General features: G+C 39.6%; 1 protein-coding gene across 2 annotated transcripts in view; it reads left to right on the top strand.

Moving 5' to 3' along the window:
* The window catches only part of LOC126336278 (phospholipid-transporting ATPase ABCA3), a 639,220-nt gene that overhangs the window by 159,322 nt on the left and 454,312 nt on the right, over positions 1-25,586 (top strand). For both annotated transcript variants that reach the window (XM_049999794.1, XM_049999793.1), the window contains exon 5: positions 18,841-18,982. In XM_049999794.1, the coding sequence (XP_049855751.1) occupies positions 18,841-18,982 (142 nt within the window). The remainder of the gene's footprint in view (positions 1-18,840; positions 18,983-25,586) is intronic.

The raw sequence follows: 25,586 nt of genomic DNA, 5'->3' as shown, positions 1-25,586 counted from the left end.
GTTCTCTCCACCCATCTGTCGTCTTCTAATGTTGTGTCCCCAGCGCAGAAGACAGCTCATCGGTCGTGAGATCGTCTTTGGCGGAGGATGCTACGCTGTCATCTCGAACTTGAACCTGTGTTTGTGCTTTTTTTGTGGAATGCCACTTTCCCAGGTTAGTCTCTGTATCTACAGAGGGCAAGATCTGTAGCACTGACAATGATGGTAGGCGACACCTCTCATCAATGTATCCTTTTTGTTTATATTTTAAAATAGCACTTTTTTCGCTGTCTTCTACAAGACTCGACATAGATTTGTTAGTAGTGTGGTTACTTTTCTGGCAACTTCCGATACAGAGTACGATACGTCCGTCCGTCCGAAACAGAGATACACGTCCGGCTCTGAGGAACACACGAAACAGAGTGACTAGCGCAGCCGAAGTACTTCGTCTCCCGCGACCCGAGGGTGTCCGAAGCACTTCGGTTGTAATGTCATTACTCTTATGTTTCTCAAAACTAGTGAAATTTAATAAACAAAAGCGGTAGACTTGTAGGGTAACCATGAGAGACTGTCATAGTGAAAACTTGGTTAAATACGATGAAAAGTATATAAATAATGAATAAGGAAGTAAGCCTTTTTGGCGCCCAACAGCCGAATGTGCCGACCAGCCAGAAGCAAGTTCAGTGCAGTTGCCGGACTGTTCCACGGGAATGGCGCACACTGCTGCGCTTCTCTCGCTCCACTTTTGCACCATATGCTACTTCACGTGCATCGAGCTGCATCAAGGTGAGCTTCTAGCAAGATAAAATACTGGCAATCGCAGCCAGGAATATCACACTCTGCTGCCTTTTACTGTCGTTCGTTTCCTGTCACCAGCAGTACTAATGCAATATCTACATTTGTGACTGGATTTCATAAGTGGTGATGACTGACCATGAAACTTCAAATGAACGCCTGGAAAATCATGAAAAGTGGAAAACATTCGAAGTGAGACTAAAATTGCATGAAACAAAAAGATGATGCAGCCTTGCAATTAATGGACACTGAAAAACTTTAGCGGAAGCCTCTTTTATCAAGGTTGTTGGACACAACTTTGTTCCTGGATAAACAAAACCTAGCGTTTCGTGGACGTAATGAAGGATGAGGCTCTACAAATATAGGCATTTTCGTAGAACTAGTGAAACTATTGTCAAAGTATGATGTAGCGCCAAAAGAACAAAAAAAATGGTTCAAATGGCTCTGAGCACTATGGGACTTAACTTCTGAGGTCATCAGTCCCCTAGAACTTAGAACTACTTAAACCTAAGTAACCTAAGGACATCACACACATCCATGCACGAGGCAGGATTCGAACCTGCGACCGTAGCAGTCGCGCGGTTCCGAACTGAAGCGCCTAGAACCTCTCGGCGACGGCCGGCCCGAAAGAACACATATTGAACTTGGAACGTGGTAAATCTCAAAAAGTGTAATATTTGTCGACAGAAGTCCAAAATGGACATATAAAGGTTTTAGCAAACCAGGTTAAATTTAAGCTGGTCAACGAAATTAAATCGTCTAAATGTTTTGATATTATGTTTGATAGCACAGCTGACATTTCACATATTCATCAGGTGTCGTTTCGTGAAAATTGACAATAGAAAAGTAAAAGAAGTATTCCTTGGATTTTTTCTTCAAAAAAATAAATAAATAAATAAAAATAAAAATAAAAAAAGCCGCTGACCTAAGCGACGAAACACTTAAGAAGCTTGAAAATTATGGTTTAGACATTACGATGTGTCGTTCCCAAGGTTATGAGAATACTGCTGTTATGAGCGGCGTATATGGAAGAGTACAAGCTATTACGAAAAAAAGTAGCCCTTTTTGTTAGATGCATTGATCATTTAATCAATTTATGTGGCCAACATTCCTTTTGGACAAAATGTATCTAGTGCAACATTTTTCAGAACCATTTTTACATATTTTTTTCTGCTTCCACTAACTGCTGGGATGTTCTTATTAAAAACAGCAAAGCATCTGTTAAAAGACTCTCACCAACACGTTGGGGTGCTCATTATGCTGCAGGAAATTTTGATGGGTTTGTGGCTGCAATTGACAAATTTTATGATCCACAAGAAAATTTTGACACCAGCGGTGCTGCACAAAATCTTATGCCTGCTGTATGTTTATTTCCCAGTTCTTAATTTTCCAGTTTTATCAGTTGCTTCATGTGTGAGAAGCTTTAGTAAACTAAAATTAATCAAAAATTACTTACGATCCACAATGAACAATACGAGGCTACATAATCTTGCCACGTTAACTATCGTGTGGCGGACTCGAGTGTTAATATTTGTTTACATTCTTTTTATTTAAAAACTGTTATCGTCTCCGATCTTGTTCACATCTACAAAGGTATCTCTAATTTTTTAATTTTTCTTGGAGGAGAATGAACATACTTGGAATATTTAACTATCAGCTGTGACGCATCTGGCCGAACGTTCTTTCCATCACGTCAATGCACTTTGGTGAAATTCTAGGGATTGACTTTTACACCATCACTTGACACAGGAAATATGGTCTTTCTCACTATCATTTTTTTTTTACCGCGCAGATGGGCCTTCAGGCAACCAAAGAGGTAAAAATCAGACAGAGGCAAGTCCAGACTGTTGGAAGGAGGAGGAACAATTTTCCAACCCATTCTCCTGATATTCTCCTGCGTCATAAGGACTGTATGGGGTTTACCATTGTCATGGTATAGTCTGATGAGCTGTCCCTGAAGCTGTGGTCTGTGGGTCTTGATGGCACGTCGCAGCTTGTCCAGTGACAAACAGTAACGGTCCCGGTTAATTGTGGAGCCAGGATCTAAAATGTCATTGAAAATGACACCACACTGATCCCAGAAGAAGGAGGCCATCACCTTTCGGTCTGCTGTTCGTGAATGTCCTGGCTTCTTCTTCCATGGGGAACCCAGATGACGCCACTCCATGGATTGGATTTTGCTGTCAGGTTCGGACAAAAATAACCATGTTTCATCCTGGGTAATGATGCCGTCAAAACAATGTTTCCACTCTTCAGTAAAGGTCTTCATGAGACCCTCGAACACATTCTTCATCGTTTTCATTTCTCTTGTCAATAATCTAGGCAATCAACGTGCACAGATTTTTCTGTACCCTAGCGATTGTACCAGTGATACCACGCTACCCAATGACAAAGGAGTGATTTCAGCAAGCTGTCGTGTCGTCACACATCTGTTATTTTGGATGATTTGATCAATGGTCTCGTTATTCACATCACTCACCGCCGTCAATGGTCTAGAGCATCGTGGATTTTACAGTAGAGAGAAATCACCTTCTTTAAACCCCTGCAGTCACCGCTGGATACTGCTGCGATCCACTGTGTCCTCCCCATAAACAGGGAGCAACTTCCTGTGAATCGATGTGGCAGAGTCATCGCCGGTCTTGAAGAGGATCTCCATCACCAACCGTTGACGCAACCTGACATCTACTTCACGGTCCATTATACATTTATGTACCAACTTCTAGCTAAATGTTCCAAATATGTTCACAAAAAATTTCATTCTCCTCCAGCAAAAAATAAAAAATTACGAGACGGTTATGAAACACTTTTTGAACGCTCTTTGTACAATGTTTTGAGAGCCCATTAAACGTATAAATACATCATTTCTTGTCTTTAATATTCCTTCTACCACAAACCATAAACCATATTGGCAACCCCGACGTGATTAACAAGAAGCGGAACGCATTTGTGGTTAGTGAGGTGTAAAAATGATCGGTGACAGCAACGACATAAATCAAACGCCCGCATCAGTACAGAACGAAGCGGACATTACTCGTGTTTCAGTGAAGATTCCTCCCGTCTGGAAGAAAAACATAAAGGTACGGTTCCTTCAAGTTGAAGCACAGTTTACCACGTTGGCTATCATTAACGAAACCACGAAATTCAATCATGTTGTTGCGTCATTGGAAGCGGATCTTGTAGAATTAATTCTCGACATTTTGACTCGAGCATTATCTACCACTCCGTTCACAGAGCTTAAAACAAGACTAATTCAGGGATTTAAAGAGTCAGAAAATAGGAAAATAGGAAATTATTAACAGAAGTGGAATTAGGTAATAAGAAGCCAACTCAGCTCTTGTGTGAGATGCGAACTTTTGCTGGTACGCAAGTCAAGGACGATTTTTTGAAAACCATATTTATGCAGCGGCTTCCTGTCGCCGCACATTCTATGTTAGTTACAAGTAAAGATGATCTTGACGCCATAGCCACTATGGCTGACAAAATTGTCAAATTTTCACAAACGGGGTCGAATATATGTTCTCAATCCTTGCAGGCTTCATCCACTATTGCAGTCAGTAGAGTAAATGATTCCAGTAATGATAGAATCTCAAAACTAGAAACGAAGAGTGTTGAATTAACGCTGACAATCAATGAATTGTAAACATTGTCCCGTTCAAGAGGCAGCTCACGTTCATCTCGTTCCTCACAAAGTAGATCACGAGACAGGTCACGGTCAGCCCACTGTTTTGATCCTAATGGAGCACTATGTTGGTATCACTTGAAATATCACCACAGGGCAAAGAATGTCAGAGCCTACGCTCGTTTCGACCACCTCCCGCCCAAAATGCCCACAAACAGTCGAACAGTCATGTGATAAGAATACATTACCGTAGCAGACGTTTCGCAGAAATGAAAACAACAAATAAACGAGTGTGACCTATGATATAACAAAGGAATTGAAGTCAGAACTTTCACAATGGAACGCAATTTCAAAAACGTTAAAAAAATATGTTTTGACAGAGCACAGAGGAACTGTGTGATTGTGAAACTGTTGCGTTCCTTTGTTGCAGCTTATGTAACAAACTATTATGTTTTCATCATTTGATTGGGAATAATCAGTTTCATATTCATAACAACACCCAAAATTGGGCATGGAGGCATATCTCACTTACTTACCGGTCGTACAAGTTAGGTGCGTCAATAAGAGGTGCCTGTCATATGACACACGTACTGTGACTAATGCCGTGTGTGACACACCAGACGTGTTTTCCGGTGGACGATTCGGATGACTTGTCGCCCTTTCATCAAACATTTGCGCTTAACATTCAAAAGCCCTTTCAACTGCTAATAGAGTAGTTGTGCTGAATCAACTGTCATTATAGGTCCCTTTCCTACACCTCGCCGTTGCAAATAGACGTTACACCACGACACAGATACAAATTTGAATACAGCACAAAAAAATTAGCACGAGGGAGGTTCGAACACGGCACGCCCTCTTGGCAGTCTCACACCGTGCCAACAACCCCGATAGTTCGATAATGAGGATACGTTTTATGCGTTTTATATAGTGCGTTACACGTACATCGCCTCAGCGATGGTACGGGGCAACAGCTTTGCTGGCACATTCGGACGGCTCTAGCCATCTAAGCTGCAGTGAAAAAAATGTGTGTTAATTTTTATGGGACTTGACTGCTAAGGTCATCAGTCCCTAAGCTCACACACTACTTAACCTCAATTATCCTAAGGGCAAACACACACACCCATGCCCGAGGGAGGACTCGAACCTCCGCCTGGACAAGCCGCACAGTCTATGACTGCAGCGCCCGTGACCGACCGGCTAACCCAGCGCGGCTAAGCCGCAGTAATGGGAACAGTTGCAGTAAAGACGTAAAAATAAACGAGCAGAGAAACACTGTAGCTTTGAATGTAATTTAATTTTTAAACAGAAGGAAATAACATGTGGCAAAACTCAGGCGACATTGTAACTAAAAACAAGAGTTATGAAAATCCCGGTAATTTTTCTGCATGAGCTATGTAGGGCGTGAAAGCGACTGTTGATTCCCATGTTTTTTTTTAATGTTGAGGCCACTGAAGGTATTATAGTCAGTCGGCTGGTAATCTCTAAACTCCCGTAGCAGACTCACAGTAATACGGTATATTTCAGTACGGCTACAACGATAACGAGAGGATCAACAGAATCCCAAGCCACCAAAAATCCACATTTCCTCTTCTTTCATGACGTGCTGTTCTACATTTCGCCATCATTCGGCAGTGACGTGTCACAAAGCTTTGTGCATTAGTACAATCACATTTAGCAACTAAAATGCTTTTTATTTCTCGCCACAAATCCCGTAACTTGGCTCAGGATCAGCTTAGAGCTGGTTTCAGATTGCAGTGTTACGGTGACATCTATAAAAATGCAGCATTTGTACAGTGTGCTCGATGTCGCGAAAATTATTGTTTTCCATGTTACTACGACGCTTATCACTCTAGATCATGTGGGACCGCATCTGTTCTTCAAAACAATAGATATTCAGAGTACTTGATTTTGCACTTTTCTCCCAAAATTTAATTGTGTAATGTTTTCTTAACTTCAAAAATTATTTTATAAAATATCGACAGTTAGGAATGTATATTTGCAATGAAAACCAGAATTTTGCGTGTGATGTGTAATTATAAACTAGAAGACATGCATTTTTCTTGAAAAATGATGTTAAAACGGAACGAAAACAAATTATGGACTACGAGTTTCGAACCGCCGTCCGCTAGTATACACGATAAATCATTCTACGCCGCTCGTATAACTAAATCACCCTTCCTTATTTTTATTACATATTGCTTCTCGAAAAAGCTTCAAAGCTGATTTTTCTGTGTAATCTTGTGAAGACAACTTCGACTGTTGATGCATCAGAATGTCTTAAAGATTCTTTTACAGAGGCATAGTAGTAAGATACCGACTACATAAGTTGGACATAGTTCCAAGAACGGAAGAACACTAGTGTACAAGGGCAACGCCTGCTGATCAATCATCGCATTTCTGTCTGTTTATTATGAATGAACACTCTGGATTGTCGGCGCTTCTACTGTACAAAGGGGCCGGTCACAGGGCAGCGCGTGCCTTACATTGGTTTGCAAAAAGTGCGTAAATGGCCAGTGCCTATTTAGTGTATCTGTAGTACGTAGAGGAACAGAAAGGGAAAACAGCTATGGTCGTATATCGAGAAAGCGTACTTTCCAATTGGAGTAAAATTAAGTAAAACTGTGTTAAACACCATAAGTCTTAACATCAATCTGAGTAAATGAATTTGTATTTCAACAGATGGTTGCTCTGACATGAGTTCTAGGAATGAGGTAGCGATCACTACAATAAAGAAAGAGTAATAATATTTAAGGAGCACCTTGTTTTAACTATTTTTCAAACTTGTATATTTCTATGCACTCTGATGTGCAATTAATGTGAAACTCGATTGGGATCGTTAAAGAGATTGTCTCTCTTTTTGCAGCTTCGCAGAAAGAAATGCTGCACACATATAGCATGTAGGATGGCAACTGTTTATACTATCGTTTAAAAAAAAAGTCATTGAAAAAATCGTAACGCCTTTTGAAAATTTCGGAACGATCACATTTTTCAAGTGACACCTTTACCGAAACAGCTACGATTCTTTTATCTGCAATCAGAAAAGGCTGATGTTCTCAGCCAAACATTACCTCTCAGTAGGTTTTCCCAGAAAGGAGCTACTGATGTTAGCAAAACAACTGACATCTTGACTGATAGTTCTGACAATTCTGAAAACAAAGTGAGAAAATGTGGTTTCAGAATTCTTATTGTAGAGTCAAGCCAAACAGCTAGTGGATATTATAGGAAGCATCATTCAAACAGACAGAATCACACACTGACAAGTTAAGAGGTCTAATGTTGCTACATCATGTATGGAATGTTATTGTAGGGTGAATGTTTTTATTCTTATTCTTGACCCAATAATCACTGATTTATAAAACAGATGCTCTAAAGATTTTCTCAGTCTGTACAATCTCAACACACTACTACAAAAAATCTGCTCATCTTCAACAAGCTCCATGAAGTCAATGTTTATGATTGCAGAAACTGTGCCTACAAACTAACTAGAGAGTATTAAAGTGATTGCATTTCTAATCTGAAGGCAGATATCAACCTGTGAGTGGCAAAATGGAAGCTGTGCAGTTGATTGATGGCAATTTTGCACTTCATGAATTTTTCCTTCAGTTATATCTTTAATCTTGGTCCTTCCTTGTCATCCTGTGTCAGCTGCAACAGCAGAAAAATCTCTCTTGACACTGAAACTCATTAAGGCTTGGTTAAGAAAGCGTTGTGGACAAAAATGCTCATAAGGACTTGCTTTGTTGTATATCCATGCAGATGCCATTATTAACGAAGGAAAAAATCATGCAGAGGCATATTGAGAAGAGTGGAACGAATAGAAAAGACATATTATCCTAATTACAGAGACTAGTGACAGTTATTCTTCTGTGATACAGAAGGATGGTGTAAATGGCGTTCATTACACTTTACAATTTTCTATAAAATGAAAAAATGCAAATCAGATGCTAATGTGCATGAAGCATACCAAATGTGTATTGTATGAGTGGAGAACTAAAATGAAAAATATGAGCAAGATAAGTTTTGTAAGATCCTCTATGCCAGATTTTAAGTGCTCAGTGTATTATGAATACACAATATTACAAAAAAGTGGTTCAAATGGCTCTGAGCACTATGGGACTTAACATCTGTGGTCATCAGTCCCCTAGAACTTAGAACTACTTAAACCTAACTAACCTAAGGACATCACACACATCCATGCCCGAGGCAGGATTCAAACTTGCAACCGTAGCAGCTGGGCAGTTCTGGACTGAAGCGCCTAGAACCGCTCGGCCACCCCTGCCGGTTCACAATATTACATTCAAAACTATAGTTTTACACACCTTTAAGTAAGTTTTGAGTTACTATAATGGTGGAATACTATTCTCACCGTTTACCTGTACTTCTTTGGAAGTCTAGGTTCAAATACGTTGTTTTACCAATATAATTAATACTATATTGTATTTTTAATTATAGCATGTTTGTTTCAAAATGAGTATCATTGTAAATTGTACTGAAAATAAAAGTTACAAAAATATATTTGAGTATCTATTAAAAAAATAAGTATATTTGTTTATGAAGTGAAAAGGTAGCTGTCAACAAATTAAGAACTACAATTTTAAAAGCATTTTTTTGTAATTTCAAATTAATTGCTCTTAACTGGTTTAGAAGGTCTCTGTATCAAAAGACTTAAAGAGCTTGTAGTTATGTGTCAACACGTATATACATGAAGTGTAACTAAGAAAAGGCTGTGAATGCAACGTATTTCAAGAAATTTAAAACTTTTTTGCCTGAAATAAAACTCACTTTTGTGCTTCTTTTTTAGCTGCAAAAAAAAAAAAATCATCCACACAACCCAAAAGACAACAGAGCAGTTAGGTGCAAGAAGTATAGTATAATCAGCACGACGGCTCGTGCCTCCAAGCTGCTGAAAGTAATAATATACAGAATAACAGCAAATGAAGTTGAGGAGCTGTTAGAGAATCAGTTTGGCTTTAGGAAAGGTAAAGGCTTTAAAGACAGTAGTGATGCTGCATTTGCTAATGAAAGCAAGACTGAAGACAATACAAGACTATCTCAAAGAATTTTTTGATTTGAAAAAAGCATTCTGCAATGTAGAATGGTGCAAGATGTTTGAATTCAAGAAAGGAAGTGTTAACTATAAGGAGAGTTGGTTTATTCATCAATTTTCATCTACAGCTGCACAATGTGCAAGAAATATTTGAATTTTTATGTTAATATTAACAATTTTACGTATAATTATACCTTTCTACACAATAACACAATTAAAGATAAATACTTAAATAAATGTTGTTATGCTATATACAGAGAGGCAATATACAAACGTTCTTTTGTATGAGACTACAGTGGGTTAACATAGAAAAATTTATTTTCGTAGATATTCATTTACTGTGTAAAAGCAGTGATTAACCAATTAAGAGTTCAATTTAGATTTGAAGTGATCAATGTTCTGTATGTGTTTAATGGTATCTGGTAAGGCATTGTATAGTTTGATACTAGGATAGATAAGACTGTTTTGAAATAACTCTTTGTTGTGTAGGGAAGCAGCCTACTCACGCCTTATAAAATTCACATCAGTCATTCCATTGTGTGCCAGCCTAGTCCGCTGTAACTAGCTCTGACGTCATAAATATTGTGCAATACTTTAAAATGAAGTAAATAACCTGAAACGTTTCTAGCATGTCAGGATTAATACAAAATCAATATTTGTTGGATATCAGTTCAATAAATTTAACCATTATCGAAATTTGGATCTATGTAGCCTGTCTTTCTCAGTGTTTAAGGATTCAAATTGTTAAGTTATTGAATTTGACATCTTTTTTATGTATATGCAGTTCCCTCCATGTGTAAATTGATTTTAACGCATATTCTTTCAGTCAGTGCTCAGTTAAGTGAAGTATATTACCATATGTGATGTCACGTGATAGCAAGATTTCCAGCTCTCTTACTTTATTCCTAAGTGACTGCATTTTTTGATGAAGAAGAGTGACCTGGTGAAATTTTAGGTTTGTTGCGATTGTACTTGGTTGACTACTTACCTTTATTTCTGAATTTAAATTATGTGAAAATCCTCCTTCTCATCTAGAAGCAAGAGTTGGTTTTCTCTGTTGGTCATAAGAAAATGTCCTGATGGTGAAAAGGGGCCGTTCACTGTCTCTTTGGTCGTTCTTCTTGTGTTCTTGATGTTGAGGTGGTTTCTGTTTTTCCTGGAAGGACTGCTACTAGAGGTGATAGGTGCACTGTTTATCCTAATTTGGTTTTGAGGCCTTTTTGGAATAAAAAATCTTGCAGATGACATGGGCGCCTACATTTCTTTTCACTGGAATTGCTGAATTTCCTCCTCTTGCTGTGGGATAATAGTTAATTGTTGGACTTTTCTGATACATGTAAAATAGATGTCCTTGGTGGTACTTTTGAGGCTGGATCTGTTTTTATCCTTAGTGGGTCTCCTGTAGGTACTGCTTCTGGTTTCCAGTGTTCATTTCTTCTTGTTGTATCTTGAATATCTTCGAGTGTGTAACTTGGTTGAGTTCCTATTTTTGGCCTACATGCGTCTGCTGGTTTAGTCTATGGAAATTTTGTTTTACTGTGTTTTCTTTGAGTGATGAAGGTGTAGTACAGTTATTTCTTATGGCTTCTCGTTTATCTTTCATCACTGTTGAGCTGAATAAGTCCGTTTTACTGTTGATTTTTCTTGTGTCTTCATTGTCATATTTGTTGAAAGGTGTGTATGTTGGAGCTAGTATTTGCATATTGGCACCTACTGCTAGCTGCAAATGTCTACATAATTTCTCTTTGCCTTCCATTTGCAAATGGAGTTCGTGCTTTGTATAATCGCTTCTGCTGCGGAATGTATTGACGTTCATTACAATTCATTACATGATCGTAATTTTTTGCAGTGCTCATTGAGAATTCGTTTACAGCATAGATTCTGTTGTTCAGTTTCGGCACAGTGTATCTGTACGGAATCGTACATAAGATTACTTTTGTACAGACTGTCTTCTGAAGCATTTGAAATCCTCAAATTTCGTTAAGAGGTCGTTTGCCCCACCTAGAATGATGACTGACATTTTTTGTATATTCTTTCGTCTTCCTGTCTATGTTACAAACCACATCCTTTAAGTGAGCGTTAGGTTTTATAACAGAAGAGATGTAGTGTTTTTGATTTTGAAAACCGATCATAATTTTTGCACAGTGACGACAATGACTGTCGGAAAGAATTAATACGTTCTGACTCTTTGTTTTCACTGTGTATCATATTTTGGGGCACTTGTCGATCGCTTTTTTTTTTTTACAGTTTTCATTTGTATTAACACTGTTGGTTTTATCAGGGCACTTCATAATACAATCAGTTGAGTCCTTTGCTGTAGTATTTCTTCTTCTGATCCCTTCCGAGAACTTTTCAAACCACCCTCGTACTTTTATATTTGTAAAGCCAACACACTCGCAATTTACTCTCTCCACCATGTTGGGTTTTCGAACATGAATACATGGATAACATGTTCAAGACTCAACAGGGGAAAAGTAAGAATGAAGACCAAGAATGTAATGTTTGAGGTAGGAATGAAATCTTTACCCATACATTGAAAAAGTAATGACAGATGAAAAAGAAAGGTTCAGAAGTGGGGCTAAAGTTGATTGTGAAAGGATACCAATAATAAGATCTGCTAATTAGCACACACTGTGGACTGCGAGTAAACCAAAGAAATGTGAAAGTACTAAGAAGTGGCAATAAGGGCAAAACTCTTTGGAATATAGTAAGACAGGAAACTGGTAACACAAAGCCAGAGTAGTTGAACATAAAAAGTAGAAATAAGGATAGTTAATAAATAATCCTAAGAACCTGGCCAACTTTGTTAAAAACTAATAATGTAGCAACCAAAATTGCTACATAGAGCTACAAATAACTACATACGTTAGATAATGCTGCTGCTGTCCACAACTGGGGAGGAAATCAGGAGGATTGTACATATTTTAAAGAGTAAAATGTCCACAGGTCTAGACGAAGTTCCAATGTGTCCACTAAAACACTGCATTAGAAGCACAAAAGAATTCTACATCTACATCTACATCCATACTCCGCAAGCCACCTGACGGTGTGTGGCGGAGGGTAATTCCCAATAGACATTATAAATGATTCATTCTCATCAGGTTCCTTCCCTGATTACTTAAAGCATGCGAAAGTTCTTCTGATACATAAAAAAGGTAACAGAAAATGTAAAGGATTACAGACCAATTTCATTACTATCTTCCTTTCAAAAATAATAGAAACACTATGAGAAAAACACTTGTGGATTATTTAAATAAATACCTTACATCCGCACAAAAAACAGTTTTTTCATGTTTGGAAAGGAAACAGAAACTGATATAGCAAAATTTACAAAAGTAGTTTTAGAAGAAAAGAAAACAGGTAACAACCATTATCTTATAGCTCTGTAAAGCATTTGACACAGTTTTAAATAAATAGTTTAGGTCTCACCTAGCAGACAGAGTGCATAGGGTAAAGATATCTCAAATTTCCAGTGGCTCCAATTATATGATGAAAATTCTTGTAGATCAGGAACATTTGAACATTGGAGTTCTTCAAGGGTAGCATGTTTTTCAATTAATTAATGACTACACCTCTGGGCCACACAACAAGAGAAACTGTGTAATCTGCTGTGACAGAAATGTAATAATTACAGGTAGAACACCAGAAATGTTAGAGCTAAAGACTGAAAAGGCTCTTTGGTAGTCCACAACTGGTCAAATAAGAAAAAAAGAAACCATTAATGTAAAAAAGACTATTACATGAACTTTTGTATAAATAAAAAATCCAGTGTAACAAAACTTAAAGCACATAATGAAATCATAGAGTGTAACTAGCACAAAATTTTTAGACATGTATGTCGATCAACAATTAAAATGGGATATTCGTATCAGGGTACTCAAAATAGAATCAGCACAACATTCTATGCCTTACGAATGCCTGAAAACAACATACTTTGCACACATACACTCTGTCACCAGTTCTGGCATAGTATTCTGAGGTGTAAATGCTCAGAATATGGAAAATGTGTTCAAACTGCAAAAACGAGCCATCAGAATAATGAGTAAAAGTCCAAAACAGAGACCAATGCATTGAACTCTGCAAAAAAAGGAGTATTCTGGTAGTTCCAAGTGAATACATAATCAAAACTGCAGTATTTATACACAAAATTGATAAATACGCAGCAAACAGCTCCATACATAATGATTAAACCAGATACAGCAGTTGCTTGTACCTAGGTTGAATGAATAGAGCAAAGACACAAACCACTGTTTTTTTTATTAAGGCATCAAGATATACACTCCTGGAAATGGAAAAAAGAACACATTGACACCAGTGTGTCAGACCCACCATACTTGCTCCGGACACTGCGAGAGGGCTGTACAAGCAATGATCACACGCACGGCACAGCGGACACACCAGGAACCGCGGTGTTGGCCGTCGAATGGCGCTAGCTGCGCAGAATTTGTGCACCGTCGCCGTCAGTGTCAGCCAGTTTGCCGTGGCATACGGAGCTCCATCGCAGTCTTTAACACTGGTAGCATGCCGCGACAGCGTGGACGTGAACCGTATGTGCAGTTGACGGACTTTGAGCGAGGGCGTATAGTGGGCATGCGGGAGGTCGGGTGGACGTACCGCCGAATTGTTCAACATGTGGGGCGTGAGGTCTCCACAGTACATCGATGTTTTCGCCAGTGGTCGGCGGAAGGTGCACGTGCCCGTCGACCTGGGACCGGACCGCAGCGACGCACGGATGCACGCCAAGACCGTAGGATCCTACGCAGTGCCGTAGGGGACCGCACCGCCACTTCCCAGCAAATTAGGGACACTGTTGCTCCTGGGGTATCGGCGAGGACCATTCGCAACCGTCTCCATGAAGCTGGGCTACGGTCCCGCACACCGTTAGGCCGTGTTCCGCTCACGCCTCAACATCGTGCAGCCCGCCTCCAGTGGTGTCGCGACAGGCGTGAATGGAGGGACGAATGAAGACGTGTCGTCTTCAGCGATGAGAGTCGCTTCTGCCTTGGTGCCATTGATGGTCGTATGCGTGTTTGGCGCCATGCAGGTGAGCGCCACAATCAGGACTGCATACGACCGAGGCACACAGGGCCAACAGCCGGCATCATGGTGTGGGGAGCGATCTCCTACACTGGCCGTACACCTCTGGTGATCGTCGAGGGGACACTGAATAGTGCACGGTACATCCAAACCGTCATCGAACCCATCGTTCTACCATTCCTAGACCGGCAAGGAAACTTGCTTTTCCAACAGGACAATTCACATCCGCATTTATCCCGTGCCACCCAACGTCCTCTAGAAGGTGTAAGTCAACTACCCTGGCCAGCAAGATCTCCGGATCTGCCCCCCATTGAGCATGTTTGGGACTGGATGAAGCGTCGTCTCAGGCGGTCTGCACGTCCAGCACGAACGCTGGTCCAACTGAGGCGCCAGGTGGAAATGGCATGGCAAACCGTTCCACAGGACTACATCCAGCATCTCTACGATCGTCTCCATGGGAGAATAGCAGCCTGCATTGCTGCGGAAGGTGGATATACACTGTACTAGTGCCGACATTGTGCATGCTCTGTTGCCTGTGTCTATGTGTCTGTGGTTCTGTCAGTGTGATCATGTGATGTATCTGACCCCAGGAATGTGTCAATAAAGTTTCCCCTTCCTGGGAGAATGAATTCACGGTGTTCTTATTTCAAATTCCAGGAGTGTATAATAAACTGCCAAAGGAGATGAAAAACATAAAGGAACTCTATAAATTTAAAACATATCTTAAAGAATACTTACTAAAAATAGCTTTTACTCTATTAAAGAGTTGATACAAAATAAAAGTATTACAAAGAAATAATCAGCTTGGCCAATTACAAAGTACAAAAAACGATGGAGTATGCTTATAAGTAACACAATAACTTGTAGTTTGTCATTTGCTTCATGCACTTGTAACGATACAGCCTCCCCCAAAGTTCATATGAAGTGTCTGATACCACCTTCTTCTTCTTCTTTTTTTAATTTTTTTTATGCATTCGGATAGTTATTGGACCATTCAGTGCTTCCTAAGGCCTTGTATGTGTGTCTTTATGTATATCATCCTGTCCTATCTGATAAAAAAAGCCTTGATATTCGATGTATCGAATGTTGTAGGAGATCACACGTTGTCATAATTATTGGTGGATTGTTGTTGTTGATAAAATTAGATACATATACTAAATTAAGTAAGTAAACAAGAAATTGAAGCAATAAGGCCTTACCAATAAATAACTAGAGACTGCAGAGATGTTAGCATGAAAAGTCAGTGCTTCTAATTAACTAAATGGTAATCTAAAAAAACAGTAATAGAAAACATTTTTATTTTGATAATCAGCTTAAAAGTTAATATCAAGCGATGTATTTTCATTTGTCATTTATTTTTATGTCTTCCTCTGCAATTAATAGTCTTTGTAATTACATTTGTAATTAACTCTCCACTTGTTTACACCTCACAGTTTTCCAGTTTCAGAATTTGAGGCCTTATTTATAACTTTCTCATATGTAGTCGGATAAAGCACAAGATTTGTAATATCATTGAATATTAGGAGCCTGATCCAAACTGTAGTTAATTACATAACTGAAATGAAATGAAATGTCGTGTGACGAGGGCGTCCCGTCGGGTAGACCGTTCGCCTGGTGCAAGTCTTTCAATTTGACGCCACCTCGGCGACTAGCGCGTCAATGGGGATGAAATGATGATGACGATTAGGACAACACAACACCCAGTCGCTGAGTGGAGAAAATCTCCGACCCACCCGGGAATCGAACCCGGGCCACATAACTACAATAATACGAGACATTATTGTAATTAAAGTTCAGAATGATTTTCTTAAGGAAATTTGAATATATTACTATCAAAGATGGTTATTCAAATATTGTATTTTATATCTTATTCGACTGTAATATCAGTTTCTTTACGTTTTGTAAATTTTAATTGTAACATCAAAATTGTACAAAATTAATAATGCTTTATTTTGGAAACTATTGTTAAAATTCTATATAAATCGATGCAGCGAGGCTGCGAGTTAGTTGTTGTTTTGTAAGTCAGTTTTGATGTTGTGATTCTTCAGTTTCTCTCAGCATATTTGTTGCTCGAAGTCCACGGGTGTACTGCCGCTTCATAGAGTCCAACGGGCGCAATATTCCGGCGACCAGACATGTCGCCATCGTCAGGTGCGCTGACGAACTGAGCTCCTGAGGGCGGGCGGCCGGTTTGAATCTCCCCCCCCCCCCCCTCCCCCCGCGGGCCGCTATCTTCGCCGTCCGCGCCCGCCCGCCGGCGGTCGCGAAGACGTGGGCGTCGGAGTCTGTCGTAGCGTCGATGTGCTTGCTACGTCCGCCCTGGTCGCCAGGGGATTTAGGACGGCCGCCCGTCCGCAGGAGCTCAGTTCGTCAGCGCACAGAACGATGGCGACGTGTCTGATCGCCGAAATATTGTGCCCGTTGGACACCATCTTAGTCAGAAGATATCCTTAAAAAGAATTTAAAAAAGGGGTAGTGAAACTTCATATTACATACTCGGAATACAATTTCACAATACTTGTACTAGCACCATGATTGTATGCCATTATAAGTAGGGACACAACTTTGCCTACGTAGTAGGTTGATTCAGTTGTGACATCAAGGTCCACTTTCTGAACAAGTCCAGTGTATAAAATGTGGAGGTACACTCAGTATTAAGGCAACAAAGAAGTTGAGACACGTCAGAGCTGTGAAATTTTTTATCTGCTTCAGTTCTGCGAGCAAATCGGATCACATTGAGTATGTGGGAATGTGGGTCAGTGAGACAGTAGTGCACTGTTGAGAAACAGAACCGTAAGCCAATGGGAAGAACAGTAGCTGGAAGACAGGGATACCGAGCAATAGCTGCACCCTGCTCCTTCCAGCCAGTGAGGGAAATCAGAGCCCTTCCAGAGCACAGGCCCTACTGTGGTTTTGTTCTCCTGTGAGAGGGCCCACCAGTCTGCATGAAGAGTGCAAATCAGAGGATATGTCATTGCACCTTCAATTTTACGTCACTTACTTAGTAAGATTGTTTTCTCACTTCCTAGCTCTTACAACAAAATATGCTGGGATCAAACAATGGATAAACAAGGACGGAATGCAACAATTATGAAAAGGAAAATTGCCACTCACCATACAGTGGAGATGCCGAATTGGGACAGGCATAACAAACACACTGTCAAAAATAAAGCTTTCAGTCATTAAGACCTTTGTCAACAATAGATGCAGTCTCTCTCCCTCTCTCTCTCTCTCTCTCTCTCTCTCTCTCTCACTCACTCACACACACACACACACACACACACACACACACACACACACACACACATGCAAATGCAACTCACACACAAAACAGCACTCTCAGCCAACTGAAACCACACTGCGAGCAGCAGCACCAGTGCATGATGGGAGTGGCGACTCTGTGAGGGGTAAGGAGGAGGCAGGAGTGAGGAGGGATAGAATGCTGGGGGTGGTCGACAGTGAAGTGCTGCAAGTTAAATGGTGCACAGGAGAGAGGTGGGGAGGGGGACAAAGTAGCAGAAAAGGAGAAAAACTCCGTGTGGTGGTGAAATCAATGACTGCTTCACAGCCAGTGCCATATGGATCCTTCCCACCAACACCAGCTTGCCTGAATTCCACTGGTGGGAACTTTCCTTGCAATACATCCTACGTTCCTGTAACCCTCCTGGCTTCAACCATCGTTAGTCACTGCCATCACCCGTTCAGTCCCTTTCCCATTCCCATTCCAGCCCTTCACAGTCATCATTCCACTATCAAACTCAGTCTTTCTCCTTTTCCAATACTCTTCTATCCCTCCCCACCCCAGCCTCCTCCTTACTCCCACGCAGTTGCCACTCCCATCATGCAATGGTCCTCCCACTTGCAGTGTCGTTTCAGTTGCCTGAGACTGCAGTCATGCTTGTGAGTTGCATTTATGTATGTGTGTCTGTGTGTACACGCATGCTTGTCCAAGTCTATTGTTGAGGAAGGCCTTAATGCCTGAAATCATTATTTGTGACAGTCTTTTTGTTGTGCCTAACTGCGACTCAAAATATGCGAGGAAGCATTGTGACAGCTCTCACACCAGGATGATTACTAGTGTGATGTCACTTATTGTGTATCAACAATTCTCATTATTTACTAAAGCAGTTTCACTAAAGCATGTTTCTTTATTATTTCTTGCATATATGTCATAACAGCAGAATCTTTGGAGAGTCATTAATAAATGTGGTGTGTGGTTACAGTCAACTTTGGTTCACCAGCGACTGTTATTTAGCTTAGAAATAAAAACAATAATCTATGACATTTATTTACAGTTAAACCAACATAATATGAAAACATTAAAAGTGTCAAAAATACTACAATTTTTATTTATGTGCTTTAGATGACAATACGATTTCCTGCTGAACTACGGCAACCACTTGGATTGTCTAGCCCACAGTCAAACTGGCAAACTAATAAATTATTTCCAACTTTTGAGACATATGGTCCAAGGGACAGGACTCAACCCTGTGGGGGAAAACCATGTAAGTGTTATTATTATTATTATTATTATTATTATTAATACAAAAAAGTCAGATTTCCTTTGGTTATAAACAGTCTGCACCAGGTAACATGCAATAGAAAACATAGTTTTTCACTGCATTACTACACACACTATGAACTGCCACTGGAGACTCCCATACAAAAAACAAGCTGGTCTGTCCTTTGTAATTCCTTCAGTCTATTTGGAAAACTGACTCCAGGTCCATAAACATGCTACTATGCCCCATACACATCTCCATGTACTTGCTTCAGTCTATCAGGGAAACTGAATCAACATCCCTACTCTCCCCATATGAAGAGTGGAATGTTGAGTTCAGGAGAATACCAGTAACATTACTATCATGCATTATGGTTCTCAGCACATAATGTTCCTGTAAACGGATTACATTCTGACAGTGCACTGCAATGGGACTATGTGTTGTAGTTGCACCCTTTCATTATTAATCCCCACTCTGAGTCTTGTAGTAATCTTTAAGTGTGCAGTATGCATTAGTTATAAAGTATGTTTTTGCTGTCTTTTTAAATCAAATAGTAATCTTTTGAGCAATGGAAAACCCAGGATGGAATGTAACAATATTATGAAAAGTATAGTTGCTACTCACCATAGAGTGAAGATGCTGAGTCACAGATAGGCTCAACAAAAAGACTTCAGACGCCAGAGACTGTGGTCGCACTCGCGTGTGCGTGTGTGAGTGTTTGTTGTTGTGGTCTTCAGTCCAGAGACTGGTTTGATGCAGCTCTCCATGATACTCTATCCTGTGCAAGCTTCTTCATCTCCCAGTAACTACTGCAACCTACATCCTTGTGAATCTCTTTACTGTATTCCTATCTTGGTCTCCCTCTACGATTTTTACTTTCCACACTGCCGTCCAATGCTGTGAATGTGTGTGTGTACTGTCTATTTTGACAAAGGCCTTGTTGGCCAAAAGTTCCTTTCTGACAGTCTTTTTGTTGTGCCTGTCTGTGACTCAACATCTCCTCTATATGGTGAGTAGCAACTAGCCTTTTCATAATATTGTTACATAGTAATCTTTTTCATCTTCTTAGGCAATTATATTGTGCTAGAAAACGCAATATGGAGTATTTATGTGTTTTTTGTTGGTAAATGGAAGTTCAAACTAGCTCTTGTTCAATGATTATGTATAGAACTATAAGTAAAATACTTAGTCTACTAATGGTTTCCTTGGTATGTACAACTAACTGGATAGATTTACTCACCTGGTGTAGTAAGAATACCCAGCTTTTTAAATGAACCCGGTCACTAGTTTTAGTTATTACTGTGACATAAAGAGCAGTAGATTTTTCCCAGATACTTGCTTTCTCCTGAGATGTGCAGTAATAAGGTAGTTTACTAATAGGCCTAATTCCCACACTTACCCATGGGAGTAAATAAACACAAATTTTAATTGGTTTGTCAGTATACTCTACAGGGGTAGAGTATAATTTTATTATTTATTATGTATTTATTATTTATTATGTGTAATTTTATTATTTGCACAACTCTGAAGGCTTTTATTAATGATGGGATTTATGCAACATAATACATGAGTGTACAGATGAATGACTTAAATAACTAAAACAAATGCACGAAACTGGTGCACTGACTATGTCATTTTGGCAACAATGGAGAAGATACCATTAATACCAGTTGAATAAAACTGAGAGTTTGTCGCCTTTATTGAACTGAAAGTACTGGTAACTAGTAAATTTTTAAGCCGAAATACATATACAAATACACATGGTCTTCACAAGACCTTTGATCTCTTATTGATTAAACAATAGTAAATACAAATCTGGTCTTAAGGGTGATAGACACAGAAGTATATAGGGTGAGAAACTTGAGTACACACCACTATCTTGTTAAACAATATATCCAGCTGTGGCAAAGATGTAAGAAACAAAACAAGAGGAAAAATAAAAGAAATCCAAGCAAAACTTTTAAGGACTCCAACAAATGCCTTCAAGCGAAGATCTAACTGAAAAATGGACAAACATTAAAAATGCCATAACACAGGTGACTAAAGATATGCTAAGTGAAAAACACAAAACAAATAGCAAAAGGGGACTTAATATTGGAATGAAGCTAAAGAGAAATAGATAGAAATCAGGAACGGAACCAAAAATATAGAAAGACAGGCTCCCAGATCCACATGGGATGCATTTATAAAAAGAATTGAACGTGACATACACAATGGGCAGGAAATAGCATATTATCTTATCAGACAGCTAAAAAGAACAACCAAAGATACTACAACTACAAATATCATTCCTTTAGAAGACTGGATAAGTCACTACATGAAATTACGATATAGTCCAGATGTAGAAGTGCCAATGGAAAAGAAAGCACAGGTATGGACAGATTTAACAGATTTGTAAGAATTGTAACAAGCACTCAAGAAAACAAAAAACAGGAAAGCAGCTAGATTATATAGAATTAATTTAGAGCTGATAATTTACAGTAGGACATTTCTAGAATTCAGAATGCTCCATCTATATATCTGTAATTATTTGTGTACTTCTGTTTCGATAACTTTTGTGCACCTCCATTCCTCTGGTATTTTACCTGTATGTCATGTAGAAGGAAAATAACTTTTGAAGAAGAGAAAGACATTAAAAGTAAATTAACACCTATCAAGACATACATGGCACAACAACAAGAACATTGTAGGGTAAAACTAGAAGAGAAACTCAAATAAAATTTTATAACAAAGTCCTAAGACAACTTGAAACATCAGAAATGAAGATCCTTAGATCAGGGAAAGGCTGTAAAAGAAACTCCAGAAAAGACATGATGAAATAAGGAAACCCATTAACTGAAAAAGTGATACAATGAAAGTATGACTGGAAAGAGTATGTTTTGTGTATGTCACTTCACAGAATACCATGACAAGAAATGAAATACAATTCTATTGGAAGAAGGGGAGTGGGTGGGCAGAGGAAGAGATGTTAAGACTGGAACATGCCATAAGGTCTAATCCGAGATTGGCAGAAGAAGAGGAAGAAATTGATGTGTAATACTCAAATGTGGTAGAAGCCATAAAAATATGTTGTTGTTGCCTATCTCAAAGAGAAAGCGACCTTTATTAACAAAACACACATTGAGACTGCGCATTTTAACCAACACTTGATGGAAAGGGGTTACAACAGTGTGGATTGAGTGTCACCCAAATGATAGACATGTAAATACTTAATACTTCCATCAACCGTTTGGTGTTGTACTTGGTGGGGAGCGGGAGTGGTAATTCCGACGATAAAAAATCACTCGCACTCCCGTCACATACTATGAATACTTACATCCCCTCAGCGTACACACAAGGAGTGTAGCGTACAGCGCGTATTACAGAGGGAAGTGGAGCGTTGGAGCCAGTGGTTCTACGTCCTCACATTGTTTTTGTTACTGTTTGAGATCTAAAATCTTTTTGGAGTATTTTCCCCTTCTTTCTTTTCCAATTTTCCTTTTTCACCTCTTTTATTCACTGTTAGGAACTCAGATTCACAAAGCGATAATTCTATTCTTCGATCTTTCCTTAATTGTGGTTTTATTTAAACCGTTATTCCGTTTGATTGTTAGGTGCAACAGGTAGAAGACGTGCGTTCTGTTGCTTCAGATTAGAGATTTCATAGAGATAAAGTTATGCTGCATTGTAGGTGGTGTAGAAGTGTGCACAGAATGTGCTAAGTGAAAAATCTGTTCAATACGCACGTGATATTTTCACACGTGCGTATTGAACGGATATATATATATATGCACCACCAATAAGTATTGCGATACGTTTTGAGTTTGCGATCATTTGCAATTGCCGCGATAAACTCGTACCGTTATTGTCAATTACAGGCTTAAACTTAATTGTGCTCTTTTAAAATTTTTGAGATCAATAGGCCTGCCCATGTTCAAAACAATCGTTTTCTAATTTCGTTGTGCAATTGCGTGGGAGGATTAGGTTATTTTAAGAATCTTCGGACGCTTACAAACTATATTTTCGTAAGTTACCGGTTTGAGTGTTTTGGTTACGTAATTTACTTCTTAGCAAGTCAGCGTTTGTGGCTCAAAGTCCTGTCAAAAAATACATCACCTCATTAACTCAGAAAAACGTGCATTTTTGAAAATTTTCAGAAGCTACCACTGCCCTTTGCATAATCTGCGAGCAGACTGTAGGAAATCGCCGTTTGTGATTTAGTAACTGTTACATCTGGTTTTCTGCTAAAGAGGAGTAACCCTGTATATTATCTGCATGTATTGTAAATTAACACTATTTTCGAGCTTGCTAACAACCATAATTAACCTCCAAATGATTTAGAAAACTGGTAGTTTTCACCATAGGTTTTTGTGTTGCGTTAACAGAAATCTTGTTTTATGTATTTGCTTCATTTACTAAAGGGAATTAGCAACCTTTTAGCGCAACAGATTCAAAGATAATCATCGGTCTCAATTTAAAGTTATTAGTTCACTGCCTAATTATACGTTGCAGCAGCCGAAACGGAGCCCAACTGTGAACACTGTTCTTGAACATGAGATGAGTGGGTTGACGTTCGTAAGCAGCAGGAAATCACTCTGACTACTGTCAAACGATCAGCAAAAGAGCGTCCGGGAGTTGTTCTCTTGTGATACCTGCACCAGAGTATCTCAAGTACTATCCTGTCCCATGGATCCCAGTTCCTATGCAGAAAGTACACGATCTGTCATTATAGATTCAAGTGATCGCGAGTGGTGTGGCAGTGGTAGATCTAGGTATTGTGTACAAGGTGGAAGGGGACCAGGGAGGACTCAGGGTGTTGTACCAGCGCCCTAACCAACGACTTCGAGGTGCTGCCTGTCACTAAAACTGAAACTGAGCCAGATGTAGTAAATTAACCGGTTTTAGGGAAACCTGTTTTGTCCGATGTCAGGAGGAGGCAAACACAAAAGGGTAGGGATCTGTTAATCATCGGCAGTTCTGACATATGCCAAATGGTGGTACCCTATAGGAAAATGACAGGAAAGGACACTAAATGCACTCAGTGTGTATGGCTATTCCGGCAGACATTGAGGAAATAAAGTACAACCAAGTGCAGACTGTGGTGCACACTAGAGCAAATGATGCCTGTCGTATGGGCTCCGAGGTCATTCCGGCAACTGGCAGAGAAGGTTTAGAAGACTAGCCTTGCACATGGAGTTTCCAGCATTGTCCCCAGAACTGATCGTGGCCCTCTGGTCAAGTGGAAGGTATGAACCAGAGACTTCGAAAGTGCTTTGACGAGGTACTCTGCGACTTCCTGCACTTGTGCCATAGGAATGAGAACTATAGGGTCCCCTTAAATGGGTCACGTGTGCATTACACATGAGAGGCTACTCAGGTAGCTGGCTGACTGTGGTGTGCACACAAGGCTTTTTTAAATTAGGTGACTCTCCTTACAATCCAGATAATGATAGGTGTAGGAAACTCAGGAATATCAGTGTAGGAAAAAAGAAGTCCGCCTACAGGTCAGAGTATTAAAATCCTAGTTGTAAACTGCTGAAGTATTCACAGCAAAGTGCCAGAGTTTGAAACTCTTCCAAAAAGCAATGAAGGTCACATCATGCTAGGTACAGAAAGCTGGTTCAAACCTGAAATTGGTAGCAGTGAGATTTTTGGGGAAAATATAAGTGTACGTCAAAAGGATAGGCAAATGGGAAATGGAGGTGGTGTTTTTGCCTCAGTAGACAAGAAATGCAAATCCACCTAGGTAGAAATTTATGTTGCATGTTTGCTTGTTTGGGCAAGACTTGGTATCAGTGATGGGCAAAAACGATGATTGGATCCTTCTGTCACCCACCAGACTCATCTCCCAGTGTAACCAGAAACTTAGAGAAAACCTCAGTTCACTTGTATGTAAGTTCCCCAATCATACTATAATCATTGGTGGAGACTTTAATCATCTGACAGTTAATTGGGAAAAATTACAGTTTTTTGTGGTGGACAGAGATAAGACATCCTGTGAAACTTTTGATAAGACATCCTGTGAAACTTTACTAAGTGCTTTCTCTGAAAACTACCTAAGACAGGTAGTTAGGAGCCTCACTCATGATGAAACTGTATTGGACGTAATGGCAACAAATAGTCCTGACTTCTTTGAGGACGCCCACATCAAAACTGGTATCAGTGACCATCATATGATTGTGGCAACAGTGATTACGAAAGTAAAAAGGACAACTTAAACAAGGAAAATGATATATGTGTTCAGTAAACTAGATAAAAAGTCAGTAGTGCCATACCTCAGTGAAGAACTTGAAACTTCCAGTGCAGGGCAGGATCATGTTGAGGAACTATGTCTCAGGTTTAAAAGAATAGTTGACCATGCAATGAACAGATATGTGCCCATTAGAGCAGTTCTTAATGGGAGGGAACTTCCTTGGTATACAGTCATTGTCAAGAAACCTCTAAATAAACAGAGATTACTGCATGATAGGTGTAAAACAAAGCACAGGGCTATAGATAGAGAGATGCTGAATGAAACGCATTTGGCTGTCAAGAGAGAGTAGTGCCCAAAGCCTTCGATTACTACTGTAGCAGAATATTGTCAAGTGATCTTTCACAGAACCCAAAGAAATTCTGGTCGTACATAAAG

This window comes from Schistocerca gregaria, chromosome 2, assembly GCF_023897955.1.
Source record: "Schistocerca gregaria isolate iqSchGreg1 chromosome 2, iqSchGreg1.2, whole genome shotgun sequence".
NCBI classification, from domain to species: domain Eukaryota; kingdom Metazoa; phylum Arthropoda; class Insecta; order Orthoptera; family Acrididae; genus Schistocerca; species Schistocerca gregaria.
This window is presented reverse-complemented; position numbering and strand designations above follow the sequence as displayed.